We start from the raw sequence: 23,279 nt of genomic DNA on the forward strand, positions 1-23,279 counted from the left end.
TTGTTAAACATTGAACATCCCGTTTAAAATATGCACAATAAAGTGATTTATAGTCGATTCGATAGACACACGTCACGAAGATGATACAAATTGTTCTAAACTCGCGATAGTATTCTCGAAACGTTGGAAAAGGTATTGCGAACTAATTCTCACGGTGGACAACGATCAACTGAACCATGAAATCAAACTTGAAAATGTAAACACTGCATCGTCAGAAATCTTGTATATTTATAGGTACCTGTTGAGGTCACTCTACATGACAGTTATAAGCATACTGTTAATATGCCAAATGTGAAGCTTCTGTTGTGCGTTTGAAGAAATATGTTATTATTATTTCGTCCCGGATAATACGACAAAAATTGTCGAACAGCACGTGTTTAATATCATGGACCGTTCTTTTATGTACTTAGAATTTAAGGGTTACACCAGTGTAACAGTGAAAGAAAATTAAAAAAATTTGTTTCATATTTCTCACTACCTTATAGAGTACGCACTCGATTAATGCACGGATTAATGTTCGGGCTGTGGAGGCCATTTCCAGAACTTATGCATTAAGTGGGAACAATAGAGACAATTTTTTAAAAATCAATTTTATTCTTACACTTTCTGAAAGATTTTAAAAATATTGTCTGAGTATTTCAGAAAGAAATTCGTAAAATTGGTTGAGTTATAGCCTTTCCCGTGAAGCAGTTCTAAGCACTCGGATCGAGAGTCGCGCAAGTATATGGATTATTCGGTACATAATTATTAATTAATGATTAATAATGACAAAAATATTAGTTATTAGTAATGGCAGTTTTTTTAGTCTTTGAAAGCCGACCGGTTAGCATCATACTGATCTTGTGGTTGCATTTTTGTGCTTTTCTGTGTTATCATGGATAGAAAAGGTAAAAGACGTTAAATGTATGATTTAAAGTAAAAAATAATTATTATTAACATTGCGCTTATAATATTTGTTGATAAAATTAATGGATCTCACGGAATTTGTTGTAGTAAATCTTAAAAGGTCGAAAGAAATCAGTTTTGTGACTATGTATATTTCGTAATTTTTTCAGATCCAATAATTAAGTATAGTAGGATCATGATGCCGAGGGAGCAAATTTTTAAAATGATTATTACGCTAAAGTGGTGATTCATTGTAACAGGTCTTTTATTGTATCAATCTTTTCATCATCATGTTTAGTAATAGACAGTCAGATCTACTACATAGAAAAAATGTTATGTATACCTGTATTTATAGTGAAGGGCACTTAATGATACAAAGCGATTTCTAGGCGGCACATCACGCTTTTAGAATTATAACACAATATGTAACTACAGTATTTAATTATGATTAACCACATTTATACTTCTACGTTCTCCTCACCAAATCTGATTCCAATTACACCACGGCCGACTGACTGTATTCCCCTAATTATCAGGAGAAAATGTATTACAAAGATTTAATTGATGTGATAATGCAAAGACATTATTGATCCATTAATTGTCATACATTGGATCTTTCGACAACCTGAATCCAATGAAAATTTATTGCAGTAATTCTGATTATGCAATTAGCACTGTTTACAGATCATATTTCCTTCGTTCTTTTGTATGTAGGTATCTATATACATAGAAGAAAATAATTATAGATTTCTAACTCACTACCAAAATTATAAAACGAGATATGATACAATAAAATATCATCGACCAGTTTTAAAATGTTTCAATTTATTCCATTTATTCAGTTCCAATCAATCCCAAGATGCCTCCGTGAAGGGCTTCTTCTTCACAGAATCTTCAGCATCTCCCTTGTCCTTCCGTCTCCGACGTCGTTTCCCTGTGCAAAGAATTAAATAACATTGGTTTATGCGCAACGACATAACCCTTCTAATTTATTAATTAACTCTAAATCCTTTACGTTCAGAGCATTAATATATTATAGTCCTGTATAATAGTTAGTAAGATAAAACTTCGAAAATAATTGAATATCGGAAATTCCTTGTATCAGAATGGAATGGTTTGTATTTTACTCATGTTGTTCTTTGAAAATTAAAAATACATCGTAGCACTGGATATCTCGATATTACGACAACAAACTTATTCTAAAACAAAGTTATATTTCAGAAGAAATTAATGGCTATTAATATTTTTCTTTTATTTTTATTTCATCTTCGCCGATATTCTATTAAATACTTCATTGTGATACAAATAATATCCCCTTCGCGTTACTCTTCAGCGTGGCTCTCGACTGTTCTCGAAGATAAGGACAACGGATGATGATCTCTAGCAATAATTTAAGTTCGTTACCTGTGGCCACTTCCCAACCATTGTCATCCTTCGTCGTCTTCGCGCCATTTGTTGAGATAGAGTTTTCTTCCGTTTTCGACGCGTCAGTCCTGCAATAAATACAGTGAATTAAACATTTTCAAAATCACAAATTTTCCCATTTCCTCTGCTTACTATATAGAGTGTAAGCAAACTTCAGAGAATTTTCTAATCTAGATCTTTAAAAAAATCGATTTTCCTTGTTGCATCCTCTTAAAACATAGGTTTTCGAAAGTATGCAGGATTTTTCCGAACTCGTAAAATGAATGAAGTAATAGATGTTTTAAAGAAAATGGCACACAGCCCGCAGCGTGGAACGTACAAAATTCAAACGCGTTTTTGTCGAAATCGTAATTTTTCTAAAAGGCTAAATCGATATCTTAAGTTCTAATTGACTAATTTCACATTCGTAAAGATAAAGAAGCTCAGACTGTTCTCTCTGTCACTCAATAACAGTGGACGGTGGTGGGGACAGCGTTTAGCTACCGGTAGTCAATTTCGTCCAGCGTTGATTTAAAGGTTAGTAAAAAATAGTACACCATACACATATTTTAAAAAACTAAAAATTTAACAAACAGATCTTTAAAAAATTCCTCCAACAAGGTTTGACGCTCCGACAAAAACAAGAGCGTATCAGCAGCCTTACAAACCCCACCATGTTCGTTTCCAGTAAACGTGGTCACATTATAAGATGATATGGGCCGACCGTAATTTTAACATTAAATAATTCGTAAACTATTGGTACAGAATTTCAAGCTCTACCATTGCGGAGAGGCTCATCAAAAAGTCAGTGTTACACCTCGGGATTTTCCCTCGTTTGCTCGGGCGTTCTCGGGTCTGCTACCGGCGAAACCTCTTGGGACCTATCATCCCCCTATGGGCCTTCTCGTAACGGCTTCAACCCCCACACTCATGCTCAGCAGAAGCCTCGTGCCACCGAGAAGACTGCCCACAAAGGGGCACCACAAGCTCCGATTTAACCACATACCACCGACCCCTTACACCACTTGAGTATAAAAGAAAGGAGAAACAAAACCAGACAAACAAAATATACAGGAGACACAATACACCAGGTACACATCAGTTAGGACACACATTAGACGAAGAGTTAAGACAACATAGAACTCATTGTAGTATTTAAGTTTGTGTGCACCTTTAAAAAAATATTACTGTAAATTACTTCTATCGTTAGTTGGCACTACCTGCACAATAGTTCAAGCGAGCGTAAACCCGAATTTTCAACCTGACGAGAATCAGAAGGCACGCTCTAACAACGATGATGCTTAATTTTTGTTTCCTTCCTGTACAAGAATATTTTGTATATAAAATAGCACGTGATCAGATTCTAAAATTAGTATATAAGTATATCACCTATTTTATTAGTCTACAAAAATGTGTACATTATTATCAAATTTAAGAACGTTTATTATTATTACTCTAATTTAATAAACTCCATTAAAAAATTTCCAACAAATATGATACGGAACGTTGTTGAAAGTGCACAGCATGTATCTACCACATTTATTCATTATGCGCATATTTCAATTCGAGTTCTTCCGTCATGTACGTATACAACAACGGAAATCTATCAGGAGAATAATGCGCGAGGTTTATCTGGCATGAAAAATACCTATACAAGACCCAGATACTGCTAACAAATAAGAAGAAAAAAAACCGAGATCAATTGCCTATACCCGTACACTATCGACCGTAACAGTACGAAGTATTTATTCGATGCACGTGTTGAAGCTTGCTACGGAAATGTAGTTGGCCGTAGTCACAACTTATGAATATGCAGCATCACGTGCGTGCATGCAGAATGCTCATCTGTACATCGTCGTTAAGTATAGCTGATCAGCGCAAGAATGCCGGATACCCTTGCAACGAAAGTTTTCATCCAACGCCCGCCTTTCGCAAAAACCATCAACGATTTCATCGATTTGAATAACCGAAGTTACGTAACAAATCGCTACAAACTGCTCAGCCATTCTTCGCAACGAGCGTAATTAAGGCCATACTTTAACTTCACGACAAATTCACAATATTTTTAATGCATTTAAGAAAAGTACCAATGAATACTGATGTGTAATATTCAGACCAGGCAGTAATGAATTAAATATGCATTGATTACAAGGTTAAAAAAGAAAATGTGTTTTATAAAGATTATTGTTACATTAGAATATTAATCAAATCATAATATGAATAAACCAATATTATATGAATTTTGAAGTATGGAAATAGACTCGATTTCTTTCTGATCATTTACTGGGTACATTTGCTTTTTTATAATAAAGCTTAAATAGTATTACAGATTGTTCTTACAAACCTATTTACACTTCCTTCGACGACAATTTTTAATGGCTTAAACGTAATGCAGTGTCTCCAAGAACTACCCTTGTATAATAATTACAAAAATAATAACAGAATACGTGTACATATTACATTATCCATTATTTATGTATAAGAATAACGGATAAAATTTGAAGTTACCGTGGCACAACAACTGGACTAAGTTAACCCTCAAATACACTGGCCAAATCTGGCCTATACAACTACACCCGCGTTTGTACTCCGCCAATGTAGTTAAGGGTTAATCGACAAGTTTACCATTTGTAACAAAATAGGAATTCGTTACATAATTATATTACCGAATAAAATCTGACGATTGAATGTTCTAAAAAGTGAAGTGTTCCGTTTTAAAATTCAAAAGAATTATTATATAAAGCGTACTGATAGAAATGTCAAAAAAAAAAAAAAAAAAAAATGAAATACTATCGTAAAGAATCACGGGCACTATCTATCATGGTAATGTAAATATAAACACATCTCAACGCAAATAAAAAAAGAGGCTCAAAGACTTTCCTCGAAGAAAACTTTTAAGGACCATTAATTAAATTATTTTCGAAAGAATTTGATTGTACAAAAGCTCTTGAAATTGATCATACGAGTATATCATTGTTGGAAGTTTAACTATAGATTCGAGTGTGCCATGAGATCATAAAAGGTGGAAAAACACTGTTCTAGACACAACAGAATGTTCCAAGAATATTTCATTGATAAGAGCTCACACAACAGTATTTTTTTCATATTAAGTTATTTTTCCAGAAGGTAGATGTCATGACTTAAAAATGAGTTTACCGTAAACATCGTGATCACTGTTCCAGAAATTCATTCAAGCATTCTCACACGCATTGTCACGACACTCACAGCAACCCTATAAAACACACGGGTCGGACACGCCGGCAACACGGTATTAATGAGGCGCCCACGTGCCAACCAATTACTACGTTCGTAACTCTCGTCATTCCACGGAATGGTAACTGCATTATAACTACAAACCCAGCAAGCGACCCATGCTTTTATTGCATCTTGTACGAAACCTTGCACTTCATGTAGCGGATATGTATCTCGTATTCCTGTGAACTTCCGCGAGGGCATTAAATAACAAGGAATTCAATGCGAGCGTGGCTCGAATTATTCCGGGGCATTCCGATAATTATTCAGAAAGCAGATATCCCTTTGCGTTCTTGCTTTAATGTACATAACTTTGCCTTGAGTGTATAAACTAAATCGTTGAATCATATAATCTTTATGGATTGATTTAGAAATGGATTAAATTTATAAATATTGCAATTATCTTCGTGTTTTAGATTTTTTTTTCATTACAGATATGAACAATTATCAGTTTAAAAATGGGACTTGACTTTAACATACAGAAATCTCTTTTTTTCGTATTGTTCAAGGAACGGTATAACAATTTTCTTCTACTCTTCGCCGTTCTTAAAAGTAAATCAACAGTCCACGAGACAAGATTACCCAATGTTTTTATAATAGATTAATAAGCTCCAAAGTATTTTTTTTATGACTGAACGTTAATTTATCCAGCAGTATCAATTAGATATTTTTGAATAATTTTGTTATTTCCCTTTTAATAAAACCATTTTTTTTATTAAATCGGTTAAATGTTTCCCCAAGCTACATGAAAATAAAAATTCCCGGCAACGAAAAATCAGGTTATTTAATTAAGTTTTAGTAACTCTTTATGTCATGATACTTTTCTTTTATGAAGCTGATTCTAGTAACTAGACCAGACCGTGGGTCTATTTTAAACGAAGATTTCAAAGAATCTAAGAAAATAATTTTTGTATGTATAATGGGTCTTGCTATGTACTGTGACACAATGTTTTGGCAAAATACAAATAGTACTTCTTTTAAATGGCACCGCGTAAATTATGTTTTTTGCATAAATCATTTTTTGTCATTCTGCTAATAAAAGGTATACAATAAGATCATCAACAATCTTAATATTTACGAGATATTTGATGCAATAATCTATAATGCGTCATTTTAACATTGTGTACTTTAACAATACAATAATTTTATAACTGGTGACATTTTTTTCTCACAATAGCTTGATAAATACGCGAAAAACGTTTGTTGAATACCCTATGAGCACGTGGTTCAGAATCTCAAATTTCATAAATTCTGTGTGTCTGTAAATATGTATACAGTATCTAACTAAAAAATAAAGGGATTGGCAGTGTATTCATTTACATATCAATCATATTTCTAAACATCGTTCATTTTATTCAAATTATGTTTATTCAACATTAACACAACGTTGGGCACGGTCAATCTATGTATGTATAGATTACTGGAGATCTGCTTTCAGAATCGTCTTGAGTATCTTTGCTTATGGTATCATATGCTTATGGTACTGCGACCGTACGTGAATTTTCGGCCGAAAAGCAAATAACACAACAATTTCTAAATTAATAAATTAGATTTTTTAAGGTTGCGGTTATAGCAGCCCTTACGGATTAAATCAATAACATTGACAGAAACTAAAAATAACCGATAATTGTACTACAACGAAGAAAATAAACGATACACCTTGTTCACAATTTTGATGCCTATAACATTTCAAGGTATATTAAAAATCTATAAAGTGATTTCAGAAGTTATCAAATATACTTTGTATAAATGAATTTTCCGATGATACAAACGATTTTTGTAAATCGAAAGTCAATTTGAAAGGAATGCAGGTAGCACGATACAACAGAGAATGTACATGTCCAGGAAAAAAGGTACTGACAGGAGAAAAGAAGCTGCAATAAGAAAAAAGAGGCTCGAAGCATGTTAAACTCATTATAGCCGCGCTCCCGAAGGTATAATCCAGATACAGCGGCTATGTTCACCGTATTGCTTGCACAAAAGTATTTGCATTATGCATGGAAATCTACTACCTATCTCTTACCAGGTTTACCTTTTTTTTAGAACGTAAACGTAATGTCAGATAATATGATCAGATATCTTCCTAAAATAGGATTAAAGAACGCGTGGTATACAATAAATATATTTATGATATCTGCTTTAAGAAAACAGCTACAACGTCATATAGCTCAGATTCAACAGGAATCACAGATTATATTTTTTATTAAACGTCAAAGGCTGCAGATTTTATACATGTATTAGGGTGAATCATATAAAGTGTCATTTTCTCAAAAATGATAGGAACTGAATTATTTAATATGCTAAATTATTATGTGAAGGGTAATAACTGTCGTGTTACCGAGTTGTCACCACCATTTTTGTTAAAAATGTGAATATTTTTTCAAAGTGAATAGTCATTCTGTAGGTCAATCTCTTCAATTTTCAAAGTTGCACCGTCCACCTATTTTCAGGTTCAACTTCTTTATAATCTTTAGCAGGCGCAAGAATTGTATGATATTTTATGATTCCAAAATAAGCATATTATTGCTAACAATGTAAGAAAAACATCAAATTTTTATATTACACATATACAGGGGTGAAAAAAATATTCACAATTTCTACGGCAGATAGTACTCGCCAAGAGATAAAAATGTCCTAATAAACTTGCGTCGAAAAATTAATATTTTCAAATTTATGTCAATATTATGTACCGTATGGATTTTTGGGATTGTCATACCGTCGTTATTTTGGTGATTGCAGAAAAATGAAACTTATTAGAGAAATCAAAAAAAAAAAAAAAAAAAAAAAAAAAAATTAATAACAAAAACAAGCTCATCGGACCACTAACCTGTCCGTAATTGGCTACACTTACCCTAGTGTAGCCGGTCAAAAAAAAGATTTTTTTTCTTGCATTTTTTGTATAGTTTCCGGTCTTGAAAATGTGTTACTAAAGCATTGTAGCAAATTTCGTATAACTGTCGAACCTCCAGAAAAATAATACGTGTAGAATATACTTCTGCATATCGTTTGGTTTATAAACTTTTTAATATCTTCAAAATGACTATTTTTCCGGACCACGAGAAATACAAATTTTGTAGTCAAAATCATACCTTCATTTTCAAAGTTCTGTAACTTTATCAATTTTTTATTTAAACTATTTATTTTAGCCTAAACGATAGCCACAATTCATGGAGAATAAAAAACAATGTTTATTTCTTTCAAGCCACTAGAATTGACGCAATCAATGCGCCCGATGGGACAAGTTTTCCGCAACATAACCTGCTTGGCTATTTAGAACTCCTATAATTGTTAATAAAATGTCTTATAAAAAATTGTGTTTTTACTTTGAACATGTAAGTACAAAGGACATATGCAAAACCCAAGCTTTCTAGGTTTGATAGTTTTCTTTAAATTAATTTACAAAAATCACGTTACCTAGAATACTCCCTTAAGCATGATACGAAATGTAGTTGATTATAACTGAAAATATTTGAAAATATTGAAACATTTTATTAAAACAATATTACACACACTACATTTGCTATGGTGAAAACTATTGTAGTTAAACGTGAGACCGTATGTATTCCGTCCTGGGAGTACTAGGTGACAGAGTGGGTTAGGCACACATGTGTGAGAAATACGTATTAGCGAGAGGCGTTCCTATTCTACGGTAACATAGCCTGCAATAAACAAGCTTCTATTGTATATATAATCATAAAGTCGTTAACACTAGAACTACCAATGATAAATATATATTTATTTCTAACGGATCGATAAACGTGGCAAACTTTTGATAATATACAAATTTAAAAATGAACCAATATCTTCACTTTTATATTGTAATACATGTTGTAAAAGATTTGAGAAAATGCATTGTTGTAACATTTTAATTATTGTTATAAGAGTGTACTAACCAGTCATTTTGACTTCTTTGGTAGTCTAGTGTTAAAAATAATTCTTCTCTTTCCTTATCACACAATATATCATAATAAATTTATCCAAATTTATAAGGCAATTTTTGTATAATATTAACATCCGAGACTGTCTCCTTCAGGGTGATAATCATATTTAAAAGTGTTCAAACTTAAAAGAATTAAACATAACAGGAACAACGTAATATAATACACACCACGGAAAGGAAGCTATCTTTGCCAAAGGAACGGACGATCTCAGCGAAAATTACTTGGTAATAACGTGGCTAAGGTGTACGACGATATACAACGCTATTACAGGATATTTCTGCAATAAGCCATCCCGATTTATCGTAAACGCGTTTGATTCTTAATCTTTTTCCAATTTGCTGGCGCTATAGAAGGCGATGGCCTCGATTCCTTGTATCCTTCGCTGCTCGTTTCGAGGCGCGTAATTACGCGAATGGTCAAGCATGATAACCTGTTTCACAGCAATTAATATATACGCACGGACTGGACAGTCTCTTTTCTTTTTTTTTACATGCGAGGCAGATATCGAAATTTATTTGACAACCGCGAAAATATACGATTCTTAATTAATATTGGTTTGATTGCTGGAAAAATACAAAGTGTCGATGGAACAATAAACGTCACCGTTACGACACTGTTGGAATTACCAAATACTGTTAACGTATCTCTTTCTGCGCATAATTTTACCCTCGGCGAAAGCTTAATACAAATCCGTGTGCCGCGGACTCGATAACCGTATCCACGGGTCGATCTATTTAATGGTCGATCAATGTAATAAAAATATGCATGCACGGTACAATGACCAACCATATTCTTCCCCCGCCTTGACGAATAGGAATGTATATTACGATCGACTCGGTTCGACTTGTACCGGCACGGGTGAAATAGCTATCTAATAATCTCTTTAATAAATGAATCTGAATCGCAATAAATAACATTTAATAAGAGTGCTGCGTGTAATTTCCTTAAGGACCGCGAAACGGTAAGCAATCTAGACAACCGTGGGTTAATGTACATATGACTGATATTAATAGCTTAATGGAGAATCAGGATGATCTGCATCGTAAATTGTCATTACGTGCCGCGAATTGCTTCGATTCGCAGTCTGTTCATTCAAATTACTAAGGTTATTTACCTAGCCAGATATGCAAAGCGAACAGCTTCTTCCTTACCGGTGTTCCTCATTCAGCGACAGATAAGGAATACCGGCTGAAAAGTTTTAATTACGCCCTAGACTTACGCATAACAGACGGGAATATTTCTATCGTAGTATGTACTTTGCATTCGAATTATTGTACAGGGTATAATTAACAGTACTTTTTGTACACAGGTGGAAAAGTGAGCTAGGAACGAAAAGCCAACATTAAATTCCGTTTCAAATTTGGTGAAACATTTGAAAAAGATAATTTAAAAAAGCTCATTTTTATGCTAACAGTGCTCGATTGACACGCTTTATTTCTAAGCGTTCCGCAGTCAAAAGATTAAGACAAATAGATAGGCAGAGTAAATTGAAACGAATTCAACGCTTTGCTTCTGAGAAGTCCAAACCCAAAGTGAACGAGGCGAATGATTATAACAAACAAGTATGTTCACAGTTAATAAAGGAATCAGGAGGGTATCAAAGCTGCACTGCTATGTACCCACAGATGCGGCACGCGAGCGACTATCGACAATAAATTACTGGTTTTCGCGTGACACAAAAGCTCCGTTCAGGGGATAGAAGCTGCATCGAGAATGGAAAGTCAGGACCGGCCGTGGCAGCTTCGGATAAAAGTCGCATGCGACACAGAAGTAGTCCGCAATGGTGTTGGCGTGCATTCGCGGAGTGATGCATTGGTATCGTGAAGTGATATATGCTTATGGGGCATGCGGGGTTTCGAACACGCACACGCGAGGCCACATAAGAAATACACGTGTGTCCTGCTACAGCGTGTTCATTATGTACTCGAGCGAATCATAAAGCAAGCCACGGAAAAAACGAATGAAAAATCCTGGAAAATTTTCCGGTGTATCTCTTAACGGAACGGGACCCACGTGTACACAAGTGTCGACTTTTCCAATCGATATGATTTTTATCAATATGATTAATTATAATTACAAAGAAGACTGAGAACGTCAACAATCACATTTGCTGCAATCTACCCATGGTTATTATAGATAGAGACTTTTAAAAATTAACCCATATATTCATTTAACGTAGACGATTATAAACAATATATTTTAGAATAAAATTTTTTAAAACTATTTTTAAAATGCTCTTAAACAAATACTGTTCATTTTCATTTAGCTAGAAATTAAAAGAAATATAGTTAATGTAATAAAAGAAAGTGAGTACAGGCTGGGCTCGAACCTGCGGTCAAAAAGTTCCTGCAGTTTCGCAGTCGAGCAATCTGCCGCTGCACCATCGGTGGCTGTTGGTATCTGACTAAATATGTTCATATATAAGGGACATAATGCAGTGTGAAGCGGTTGTATTTTGTATTAATTTAATATTTTTAGTTTATATATTATTTTGCTGAATATAGAAATACGTCAATCGTATACCATAGTATACTTCTTTAATAAAGGAAATACAAAAATTCAAAGTATAAGGTACTTTTTCACGGAAAAATATCAAAAAATCGGTTTTTGATTTTTTATACCACGGCACATTCTACCAAAAAGACGTAATATGTTGCTACTGTGAAAGGATACATGTCGTGCCGTTAAAACTTCAATAAGAACATATTTTTAATTATTTTTTAGCGTTTTTGATTTTTTACAACTAGTATAGGTACTCAACTAAAACATCGCAAAAAAATCTTCAATACGCGGCCCCAATAAATACTATCTGTCAGATTTTTTACAGATTTTTGCGCATCATTAAAGAGGGAAAATAAAGGAAAACCCGACAATCCTAATTTTCCCTATTACTAACCTCCTGATCGAGATAGAGGGTTGACACTTGGCACAGACTGTTTTTTCCTGGCAAGCTATCGAATGGTATATCACAAGTCAAAATCGGTCTAAGGGCATTTTTGAACCCTTATCGTGCTGTACCCTTTATTAAAAAACTAAACTTAATGAAATTCTTAGAACCACGGTTTCTATTTAGGAAAAAATTGTACTATTACACAGGTAGATACACCCATACCTCGCTTTACGGCCTAGATACGTTCCGGAAACGTTGGCCGTAAAACGAAAAGCCGTATAACGAATCAATTATTTTGATACAAACCCATACAAATTCAATTGGATCTGCTCCAATTTTTTATAAAATAATATAGTTTTTAGTTCATAAAGCATTTTATTCTTTTTCTTTCCTATAAAAATGCATTTTTTTTGGCCGTATAACGAAACATTGTGGGCCGTAAATCGAAAAAGTGCCATAATTAAAAAAAGCCGTTATAGCGAAATGCCGTATAAAGAGCAGCCGTATAGCGAGGTATAGGTGTACTTATTTTCTACTTCAATGAAACATAATGTTAGCTTCGTTAATTAAACACGAAGTACTAAGAAGTATTACTTCCATAATTTATAAACAAATAGAATTAGTAATAAAGCTCCTAAAATTATGTTAGACGCAACAGAAAGAGCCGTAGGAGTCTGTGAATAATTTATTACAATGGACTCTTGATATATTACCGCGCGAGGTACTTCTCCATGCGTACTTTTATGTGCACATATTCGCTTTCCCACCTGTTGCGTAAGTCGTCTCTACCAGCACGATCCAGCTCTTGCGCAGGCGTTGGAGTCGGAACTACGGCGGCAGAATTTAGCATGGAGGGGGCTCTCAATACATTACCACTTCCGAGAATTTAACTCCCCTACAGCCCCGACCGCGGCATAATATCAAGAGTCCACTACGTGAAATGTTTTAAAACACTGTCTCTTCTATAGAAACCAAATCTACGGAACTATATTTATATAAATACTTACTATTATTTTATTTATTATGTCGCATCACGCGAAAGGAAGTTACTAATTTCATAAACAGACAATTAAATACTAAAAAAAAAACTCCAAAATCTTACTTAAAAAATATCCAAAATCAATGGTTAACTCGGAACATGGGAAGAGTATTTTGTTCTTGTAGGTGAAAATTGTTCTAGTTTTTGTCGGAATTCCGTCGAAATGAAAATAACGAATTGGTTATAACATATTTTTTTATCTTTATATCAGGTCGAGAATTTTTCTGCGACGTCTGTCCACATGTTCATTTTAACTGATTCATGTGCAACGTGCATGGCATTTGCATTACAGACGCGTCCCCGTTGAACGACACGACACATTATTCGAAACTTGTTGCATTATTCTAATCAAGACCCTAATACTGGCACGCTTTTGCTTTTATTCGCATCTGGGCAATGCGGCTCGTTTGTACCCGTAATGAGCATGATTGGGCGCGCCTATACGTCGCCGGGATTCGATTCTACGGAGAGTTTCGAACGATCCTTTCGTTCGAACAAACAGTTTCGTAGCGGGGCACAATTGGTAATTATTATATAGAACAGACTAGACCTTGCCGAATTTACGGACCTTGATAAATGTTGTAAAGATTAAATTCCCAATTATAATAACGCAATAGGTATAAAATTTAACACGAATTGTAATATTTTTTTTACTTGCTAAAGAAATTGAATATCTCTGTTACGTTATGTAAATCAGTCATGGCGATATTCCAGCTGTATATATACTATAAACCTACTCGTTACAGGTTCACTTAATTTTTTCTTTACAATTTCGTGGTAAATTTTATCTTATTCATCCTAGTATTATTTAACAACTGATGCAACATGATGATACCCTTGCAGTATATTACAGAGGACACGGTAATCATTGTATATTATTTTCAAATCTGCAGTCACAAAATAAAATAATTTAAAAGTTGAAACACGTACAGTTACGGAAGTTGCTTTCACCATTTATTCAACTGCTTCCGCCGAAGATCATACGTATTGGAACTGATTTTTCTTCCCGACCCATTCAAGAGTTTCACGGGTCCATTAATCAACGCTTCGAAATCGTTTCTCACTACGTATGGATCGGTTTATTGATATCCGTTCAAATCAACCCATGATGGGCAAATACGGTTTCATCGACAGCGATGTGGAACTCTGATTTACTGGCGGCTCTGCGGGCGGACGCCGCGTCTGTGGTACTCGGGAAACGAAGAAAAAGGGATGGGGCAAAAAAGCGGGGGAAGGCGAGACACGTGTGTAACAAGCGTCACGATCATTAATTCAAAATGACCCCTATGCAAATCTCTCGTGTACAGGAAATCCTAAGAAACCGCCTAGAGCCTAGAGTATCAAATGCTACCCCACGACGTCCATACACCACGCTTCTTTCCTTTTCTCCACGCCGCTTAAAATTATTATCGCGCGTAACTTATTCCGCGACTGTCGATAACGTGTTCTCTTCCATCTTTCGCGTCCGATCTCGCTACTACTTCTTGGAATTTAATTCCCATACTCGTAAACCCGGCACCCTGCAGTACTACCAATTTCTGCATCGTGTCGGGAGCTCGAGAAAATAATGACCGGAGATGGACCACGCAATTCGCCGCTCCTGTCGTGTCACTGTACCGTGTCAAGTAATCGAAAGAAGAATTTCGCTGCAGGCACGTTTGATAAACGTGAAAATTAATCAACGGAAAATACGGTTATTGTATCGAAACGAAAAGAAATATTGATATACAAAATTTCCCCGAGACATGACCAATATAATCCAATATAATGACCATAATAATCTAACAATACAGAGGAAATCGATAGTAGTGGTGTATGTTTACGTAATGTAAATACTCATGCTCTCAAAATTGTGGCAACGCTCACGTAAATGGTATTTTATAGATATAAGGTAATTATATTTTAAGGAATATAAGAATACAAAAAGAACACTTCCTTCTTTCTTATAAGCACAACAATTGGTGCTTTATTAATATTTGTGAGATGTTAAAACTATTTATTGACAACAGTATGTCCAGTTCTAATACCAAGTAAAAAGTTAAATATATAGATGTTATCAGGTACTTACTCAGAGGTAGATAATTTTCGTTTGCGTTCTCTTGTGTTAAGATTCGTCTCCAACGATGCTTGATATTCCGCATATTTTTGAATCTTGTACGTAGTTGCTTTATTCAGAGTTTTGATTACTACGCTAGCTTGTTCACGACGATTTAACGCTACATAGGCGGACATATCGGACAACCAGGACACGTACACGCTTCCTACACAGACACAGGAATTAATTTTATACATACAATTAGTACTACATAATGCCGTACATGGTAAAATGTGAAACGAATTAATATGGCTACAACAGAAGTTACTTTCATATACAAGGTGTTCGATAACAGATGTCAGAAAAAAGGGGTAATTTATATGCTGAAGTAGGACAAAAATTAAGAGTAACAAAATTGCCGTCGACCTTCCGGTTTTTCGTTACGAGCATTTACAAATTAAGATGCAAAATGTAAAAAATCAATGGGGACCACAAACATATCTTGTAAAAATGAGGAAGAAATTCGACAATATTCGTCGATGCTACAAGGACCTTTGGAAATTCTTGCACAGTATTAAATTTACATATTCTTCGAAACTGTCGCGGGCCAAAATCCAAAAAAATCTGCACACACACACCTAGCTAGTAGTCACCAAAAAGTTCATAAATACACAACGAGTACCTACCTATCAAAAAGTTTGCACATACATAATGAACATCCACTAAAAAGTTCGTACATAAACAGCGAATTTCTATTAAAGATCTTACACATACACGACAAGAATTCACCAGTAAGGTCACGTACACACTGCAAATGTCCATCAAAGTGCTTTACTAACTACACCTTTGGATTGGTGGAGAGTAAGATAAGAAAGGCGCTGCAAAATTAAACTTAACCTTGCAAATCAAGATCAAATTCTTTTCCATTGCATCATATTCTACTCGTTGTGAAAATAAAAAGTCTCAAAAAAACTATGGATCGGAACCCAACCGTCCTCTTGGAAAATGATGTTAAAGTTTCATTAGCATTCGGACTCACTTCATTTACCATCCATTTTTCAATCAGATGCAGGGTGCATAGCATCTGTTGTCGCACGTAGATACCCCAGATACACTATTACATGTCCCATATCTTTCTTTCTTTCTTAAGACGTTCACAGTTCGGTGTCTTATATATCTACGGGGCAGCTCTAGACACGCACGTCAACTGTCCCATCTAATAAAGTCGCCTTAACAGCAGACATGTAATGGTGGATCTAGGTTATCTACGTGCGACAACAGATGCTATTTATCTTGCATCTGATTGAAAAAAGGTAAATAAAGTAAGTGGTGAGTGAATGCTAGTGGAACTTTAACATTATTTTCTAAGAGAACAGTTGAGTTCAGACCCATGATTTCTTTTGAGTCTTTTTATCCCAATGAAAGAACTTCACAGTATTATTATTGAAAAAAGGAAGTAGATTAGACATTATTACATAGGTCATTTCTTGTTCTGTTTGAACTGTCTTACCATCCAATAAAATATTTCAACTTACATTTGGGTCACTTTCTATAATTACTTGTAAGATATGGAAATTACTGTAACATATCACTCACCAAATGGGCTAAACAGTTGAGAGATATCACTAAGCTTCCACTCTTTTGGGAATGTCAAATGGAACACGTGATCCCTGCTAGGATTTGCTAGACACGAAAAAATTAACAGTATTAATACTAAATCATTAAATTTAACAATAAGTGTAATTATATACCGTATAACTATCCAAGAAACTCACACTGAATAATGAATAAAATTTAATGACTTACGTATAATGAAATGAAATTTACTTGTTTAAAAAAGGATTAAGAAGAGGTGAATCAGACAGAACTATTGAAACTCCAGGCTTCTGTATAGAACCTGCAATAGCATAATGTATTATGAAAAAATTAAAAAATTACAAGAAGGATTTAGAGGATTTACTTGGAATAAGCATGTTATCTACTAACCAAGATAGTTACATAATGCAATAAAACATATTCCAGTGATGTAAGCGTCGTAGCCTGCCTCGTGGTATTTTTCTGCCAACGTGATATAACTTCTACCATCGACAGATTCTATATCTGGAATCTTAAACGGCGACTTGCTAACCCTTTCTAGTAATACATTTAAATTCGACGATGGTACATTTTCCTTAAACTGTTGCGATTGGCAAAGTACTTTCGTATCTAAAATTCTATTAAAAACATCTTGATAGAATAAACAATATCTACAGACTATATAAAAAAAGTTGTAAGAAATTTTCAAATATTACCTTGGAAATAAGCTATGAACGAGAGATTTAAATTCCGTGTAGGTTTCTGGTAAAGGTCCGAAAAATTTATGTATTATATGACAGATGTCCAGTAACATGTTATGACCGACTATTAATTTCCCCTGAAATAAAAATATATTTCGAGATGCATTATTATTATTTCAATGAAATAAAAACCGTCAACAATACTTACAGACTCAGCAATTTTCTTTAAGACTGTACTGAAACCAACTGCTTCTTTGATTTCCAACTTTTCTCTCTCTCTTCTCTGAATTTCCTTGTGTTCCTCTTCTTCTCTCGTCCCTGACCTTTGTACTATAAGACTGTGTCCAGAACAATCCGATTTGCTTTCAACTCTCAATTTATTCGGCCATCTTACCCTTACTTCTTGATGTACAAGTCGCCTAATAAAAGCATTACACTTGTCTATGATCAATTCTTCCGCTTCAGAAGCTAAGAACTCGTCTATCCTCGTGCTGAAATATCCCCAGTTAAAAATCTTCCGCTATATCTAAATGCACAAGATTGTTGATCGTTTTACCAAATTTCTTCAATTTGAGGTCTATCGTCATCCGAAATGGGTATCAATTCTGGTACTTCGTCTCTTGCCTTCTGCCTCTCTTCTAATCGTTTCACCAACTTTTCTTCTTCGCTCGTCGTTAAATAAGGAATACCCAATTTAAAAAGTTTATTAAAATCGAACCCTTGAGTAGTTAAGAACGATATAGAAGATGCTTGACACATAAATCTGCAGTCTGGAGCTGCGCGATTCAAGGGTCGTGGAAAAACATAAAAGTTATACGATCGTTGACTGTACCTTTAAAAAAAAACATTATTATATTCTTAAAAGAACCTACTAATGGATAATAATTTCGACTAGAAAATTCACTCTTAATTGCAAAAGGTAACAGTATTATATGTACTCCTTAAATTGAAAAATAATCAATCTTTAGTTCCTTAATTTAAATAATTTAACACAATTGCAGCAGACTAGTAACTAAATGCCTCCTGTTTTATTAAATAATGATCACAGTGACTCGTATTGAAAATTGAAATATGTTTGTTAATAATGACAGAGAAAATTTGAAATTACTGTCAATGACCAGTGACATTAACCATACAGTGTGATATTTTGAACTGGGTTGGGTTATAATTGTGTTCTAAATAAAAATGAACAAAATGTTACAGAATGTTTTTTCATGATAAATATGTACAGTGAACGTATCCATTCTATGACACAGTATTGGAAATGCACTTTAGTTATTAGTTGAAATGATATGAATTTTTTTCATATTCAATCAAAGCAGAATTATAGCCCAGTTCAATTACCATGTAATTGTGAGATCACTCCACATATACACAAATAACAACCCAGCAATCACAGCATTCAAATGTGATTCACTACTATGGAAAAATACACATAGAAAACAAACGATAACATACTTGTGATTTTGAGTATCAAATGTAAAAGCAGACAGGCCGAATTGTACAAGAAGAAAGTCCATTGAACCTGCTCTTAATTTGGTATAATACTGAGCAGGTGTGTCAAAAGCACTAACATTAGGTCCTGAATTGAGTCCTGTGAATTCTCCATCAATTCCAAGAAATGACGCATTTTTTAGAACATCATCCAATTCCGTCAGTACCTCTTGAAAATCTGAAAATTACAAAATATTTTTAGAAATTTTAAAAACAGTACTGATAATATAGTGAATTTATTGTTTGATACATTGACCTTACAAGTATATAACATATATAATTTTCATCAATTATTCTCAAACACAAATAAAAACTTTACCTGCATTAAATATTACATGTTTAAAAATTAAATTTCATGGACACACATAAAGCTAATTCTTTTAATGATAATACATGATTGCTTTATAAACGTTATAAATATAATTAAATATTACGATTAGTTCAAAATCTTGTATATAAATTAAACTTCAGTAAAAAAAACACGCAGTAGCATTGACTACGTGCTGCGATTGGTAGCTAACGTTACCCCGGGAGCTCGGCCGGCAGACTCGCGCTCTAATTGGTCGTGGTTTTTCGTTAATATCTCGTTAACAAAGCCTCGAATAACATTTTTTGCTAAGGAAAAACTTGTTCCAAATCACCTCACGAGTGATCCCTTACTGGGACCTACTTTACGTTTGTTACACCCTGAGTATAATATGGGATAGTCGAGAATACCGATTCGGGAACCGATCGTCTTTCGACCATTGTCAACCGATATCGGCAATGAACGGAATAAACGGCAAAAAACTGAAAATGTTGCATAACTGCACGCTACAATTACGTTTGAATGTATTTCGATAAGAGAGAGGTAATAATTATTCATTTATTCTTAATAATTCTTCTCCTATATTCATTTATTATAAAAAATAACAATTTTTTATTTTTATAGTGGAGCGATGCCACGAGTAAACATCGAGCAATACGATATCACCACGACCGACAATACTTTATCGTGAGGTAATCATTTAAGCGACCGGAAGCGACGGTATCAACGTCGACAACAAGATCCGTTACTTCTACGGTGAATGGACGACTTCAGCAGCCGACAGTTACTTGCTACAACTGCAGGGATGTAGTGCATATTTCAGAGCAAGGGGTGAGAGTCGTAAGCTCTGTCCAAAATTCAAAGGATCGTTCTGGATTCATAAAATAAATACTCGTAAACGATCGATACGAAGTCAAAGATTTACGACATGAAGTCATTTGTAGGTGATAATTGAAACAGCGAGAGAGGACACGGCCATGGTATAAGCAATGGGGTTGACTGATTATATGATTGTATCATGCCATCGGGTCGATAGTGATGTCTAGCCACTACGGAACGATGATGATTCCGATATCATGATAATAATGAGATTTTTGCAACTATTGTATGATGGAATTGTGCCATTAGGCCGACGGTGATGATCTAGCCACTGTCGGATCATAATGAATTCATTTTGAAATGTTGGTAGCGGTTTATGGAAGGAATTTAATGCACTAGGCCGTACAACCATTTTGAAGTGGTGCAAAAGGTTTAAAGAAGGTAGAACATCGACCAATAACGATCCGGGCGGCCGTCAGAAGCCAGATTCTGTGACTCGCGAGAAGTAATGAATACAGGAAGACAGACAACCAACAATACGAGAAATTGTTGGAAAATTTAACTTATCGTAAGGTACGTGTCAATCAATTTCGATGAAAATTTGCCACGCAAGAGACCGGAGAAGTGGAAAACTGGCTCGTGGACACTGCATCACGACAATGCGCCTTCGCACATTGCTTATAACTCCATGCGGATGTTTTCGGCAAAAATCATCAGCATACCCGTTATTCAACAACCATCCTACACTAAACGCCAAATAAGACCATAACTGTTGTACATATGTATAAACTATAGGGGAGAAGGTGGTAATATGGACCAATTAATATGTCAACATCAAAATTCAGCTTTATATCATAATTTGATAATTGGGTAGAATGAAATCGAAATTAGTAGATTTTTTTAATAGAATCCTGGGGAGTCCAGATAAAAAAATGGAGACCTTCAATCCATGCACGAATCGAGAAATACAGAATATATTTCTTGAATAATCTTCCAACTAGAAACATGAGTATCATAAAATGGTAGACACATAATCATATACGATTTCTAATATTGTCATTAGTGGCAAGACATTTTCTCGCTACACCTGCTAATCAGGTATCCAGACAGTGACTATTTTGTATATCTGGAAACACAGTAACAGCAACACAAACAAAATTATTACCACACAATGTGGAAGAGCTATGTTTCTTAGCTGCTAATTTCAAATAAAAATATACTGTTGCATTATACTTAAAAAATTTGTGAATGTATATAAAAGTATGTATCTCGTTCCCATCATGTTCTCTCTTTGTATATTTAAAAATTATTTCACATTACGTATTTACATTATTCACATTATTAAATGACTGACATACTACATATGGACTTATGCATATCCATATACACAATGTGTACTACGAATACGATGTACCCTGACATGAGTCTACCTGTGATTTTATGAGTAACCAATCAACTATGAAATTGTAGCATGATATTGTCAAAATCCTAGACCAATCCGACTTGACTTCTTCCAACCTAACTCGAACCCGTAATCATGTTTACTCATACCATATCATAAATAATAATTTTTTCAAGTTTCTTTTATGATTTTGCTACCTCAAAATCTAAATTATGTGTTTCTAAATACAAAATTGTTAATAAGTTCTTTATTGTCTTATTATTTCATACATTTTTGTCACATTCAAAACTTTGCCAATAATTTTGTGACATAAAAACATGTAAGAAATTGTTAAACTTCATTTTTCCATAATTATTAAGCATAATTTCATTTCATTTTATAGTTTCATTAGTTAGAATTTGAACTATACATTTTTCAACACGAAAATATTGAAAGCTCTTTTATTATATTTTTATTACTCATATTTCTGTTAGCTCTTTGCCTGTGCAAAAAATTTGTGATTCCCTATTATAACACTATCAATAATAAACCATGTTAACCTCTTCGGCTTAAATATGTCTGTATTAACACTCTACCTTAACAGATAATAATTCAACATCTGTAAAATATTACTACGCTCAATAGCTTCACTTCTTCTATTAGAAAATGAGCACTATAATAAATGCTACCGTTTTATATATAAGGATACCACCGTTAAAAGAAATACAATTACATTAAAGATCTGCTTCCATAAACTTACATGGGTATTCACAAACTATGGGAATTATCATACATTTATATATCTCTTGAAGAAATAGCTGTTTTTAAAAAACCACAATTACAAAATAGTGTATATATATTACCTAAAACCTGCATAAAGTTCATTCAAAAAGCATAAAAGCATGTGTGGCTTAAGCACGTAGAAAAAAAATATACATATACCTTAATTTTTCCTTGCATTTTCACGCCTTTTTGTATATATAACTCAAAGAAACCACAACATGCCCTTAGAGAGAACCTCAATATTAAAAATTGGTTTCAGTGAAAGAACTTTACAAAATCATGTTGCCATCCACCTCAATGACATATATAATATGTATGTAAGTAGTATGATATTAATTTTTATCGGTTACTCACTCAATCGTGTCACTTCCATTTCTTAACCTTTTCTGTTGTTTATCCACAATCAACTTGCAACAGACATTTCTAATTTCCTTGAATTTCCTACCCGGAAGCGGAATTAAACACAGAAACAAACGGGATCCACCGATCCCGCAAGATTTGACCAGGTCACAGTATAAGTATAATCAGTATGGTCACTCCGTGTCGGCTCCTTTGACGTAGCGTCAAACAGTCGCCATGTTGGTTGTATAGCGCGCTAATATTTAAAGTCTGAAAAAGCAGCATGTGAACCTATGAATCAATACTTTCATATTATATATATGTATAAATAACCGCAACTCATATTTTTGTAATGAAGTATTACAAAGTTACAAATATGATTGTCCTGTAAATTCATAACCTTTACTTCGTAACCTTACATGTTAATAATTTAT

General features: G+C 34.2%; 1 protein-coding gene across 1 annotated transcript; it reads right to left on the minus strand.

Annotated features, from left to right (window-relative positions):
• Nucleotides 1–1,733: 1,733 nt before the first annotated feature.
• Nucleotides 1,734–22,953, minus strand: LOC107190130 (poly(A)-specific ribonuclease PARN-like). Its single transcript, XM_015578883.1, has 11 exons — nt 22,861–22,953; nt 19,181–19,394; nt 18,279–18,554; nt 17,931–18,213; nt 17,738–17,859; nt 17,433–17,659; nt 17,273–17,343; nt 17,043–17,187; nt 15,480–15,672; nt 2,290–2,378; nt 1,734–1,819 (listed from the first exon to the last, which is right to left on the minus strand). The coding sequence occupies exons 1-11, from the start codon at nt 22,877–22,879 to the stop codon at nt 1,734–1,736; spliced, it is 1,725 nt and encodes a 574-aa protein (XP_015434369.1). The 5' UTR covers nt 22,880–22,953.
• Nucleotides 22,954–23,279: the final 326 nt, after the last annotated feature.

Source organism: Dufourea novaeangliae, unplaced genomic scaffold (genome assembly GCF_001272555.1).
Source record: "Dufourea novaeangliae isolate 0120121106 unplaced genomic scaffold, ASM127255v1 scaffold11, whole genome shotgun sequence".
Taxonomy (NCBI): Eukaryota; Metazoa; Arthropoda; class Insecta; order Hymenoptera; family Halictidae; genus Dufourea; species Dufourea novaeangliae.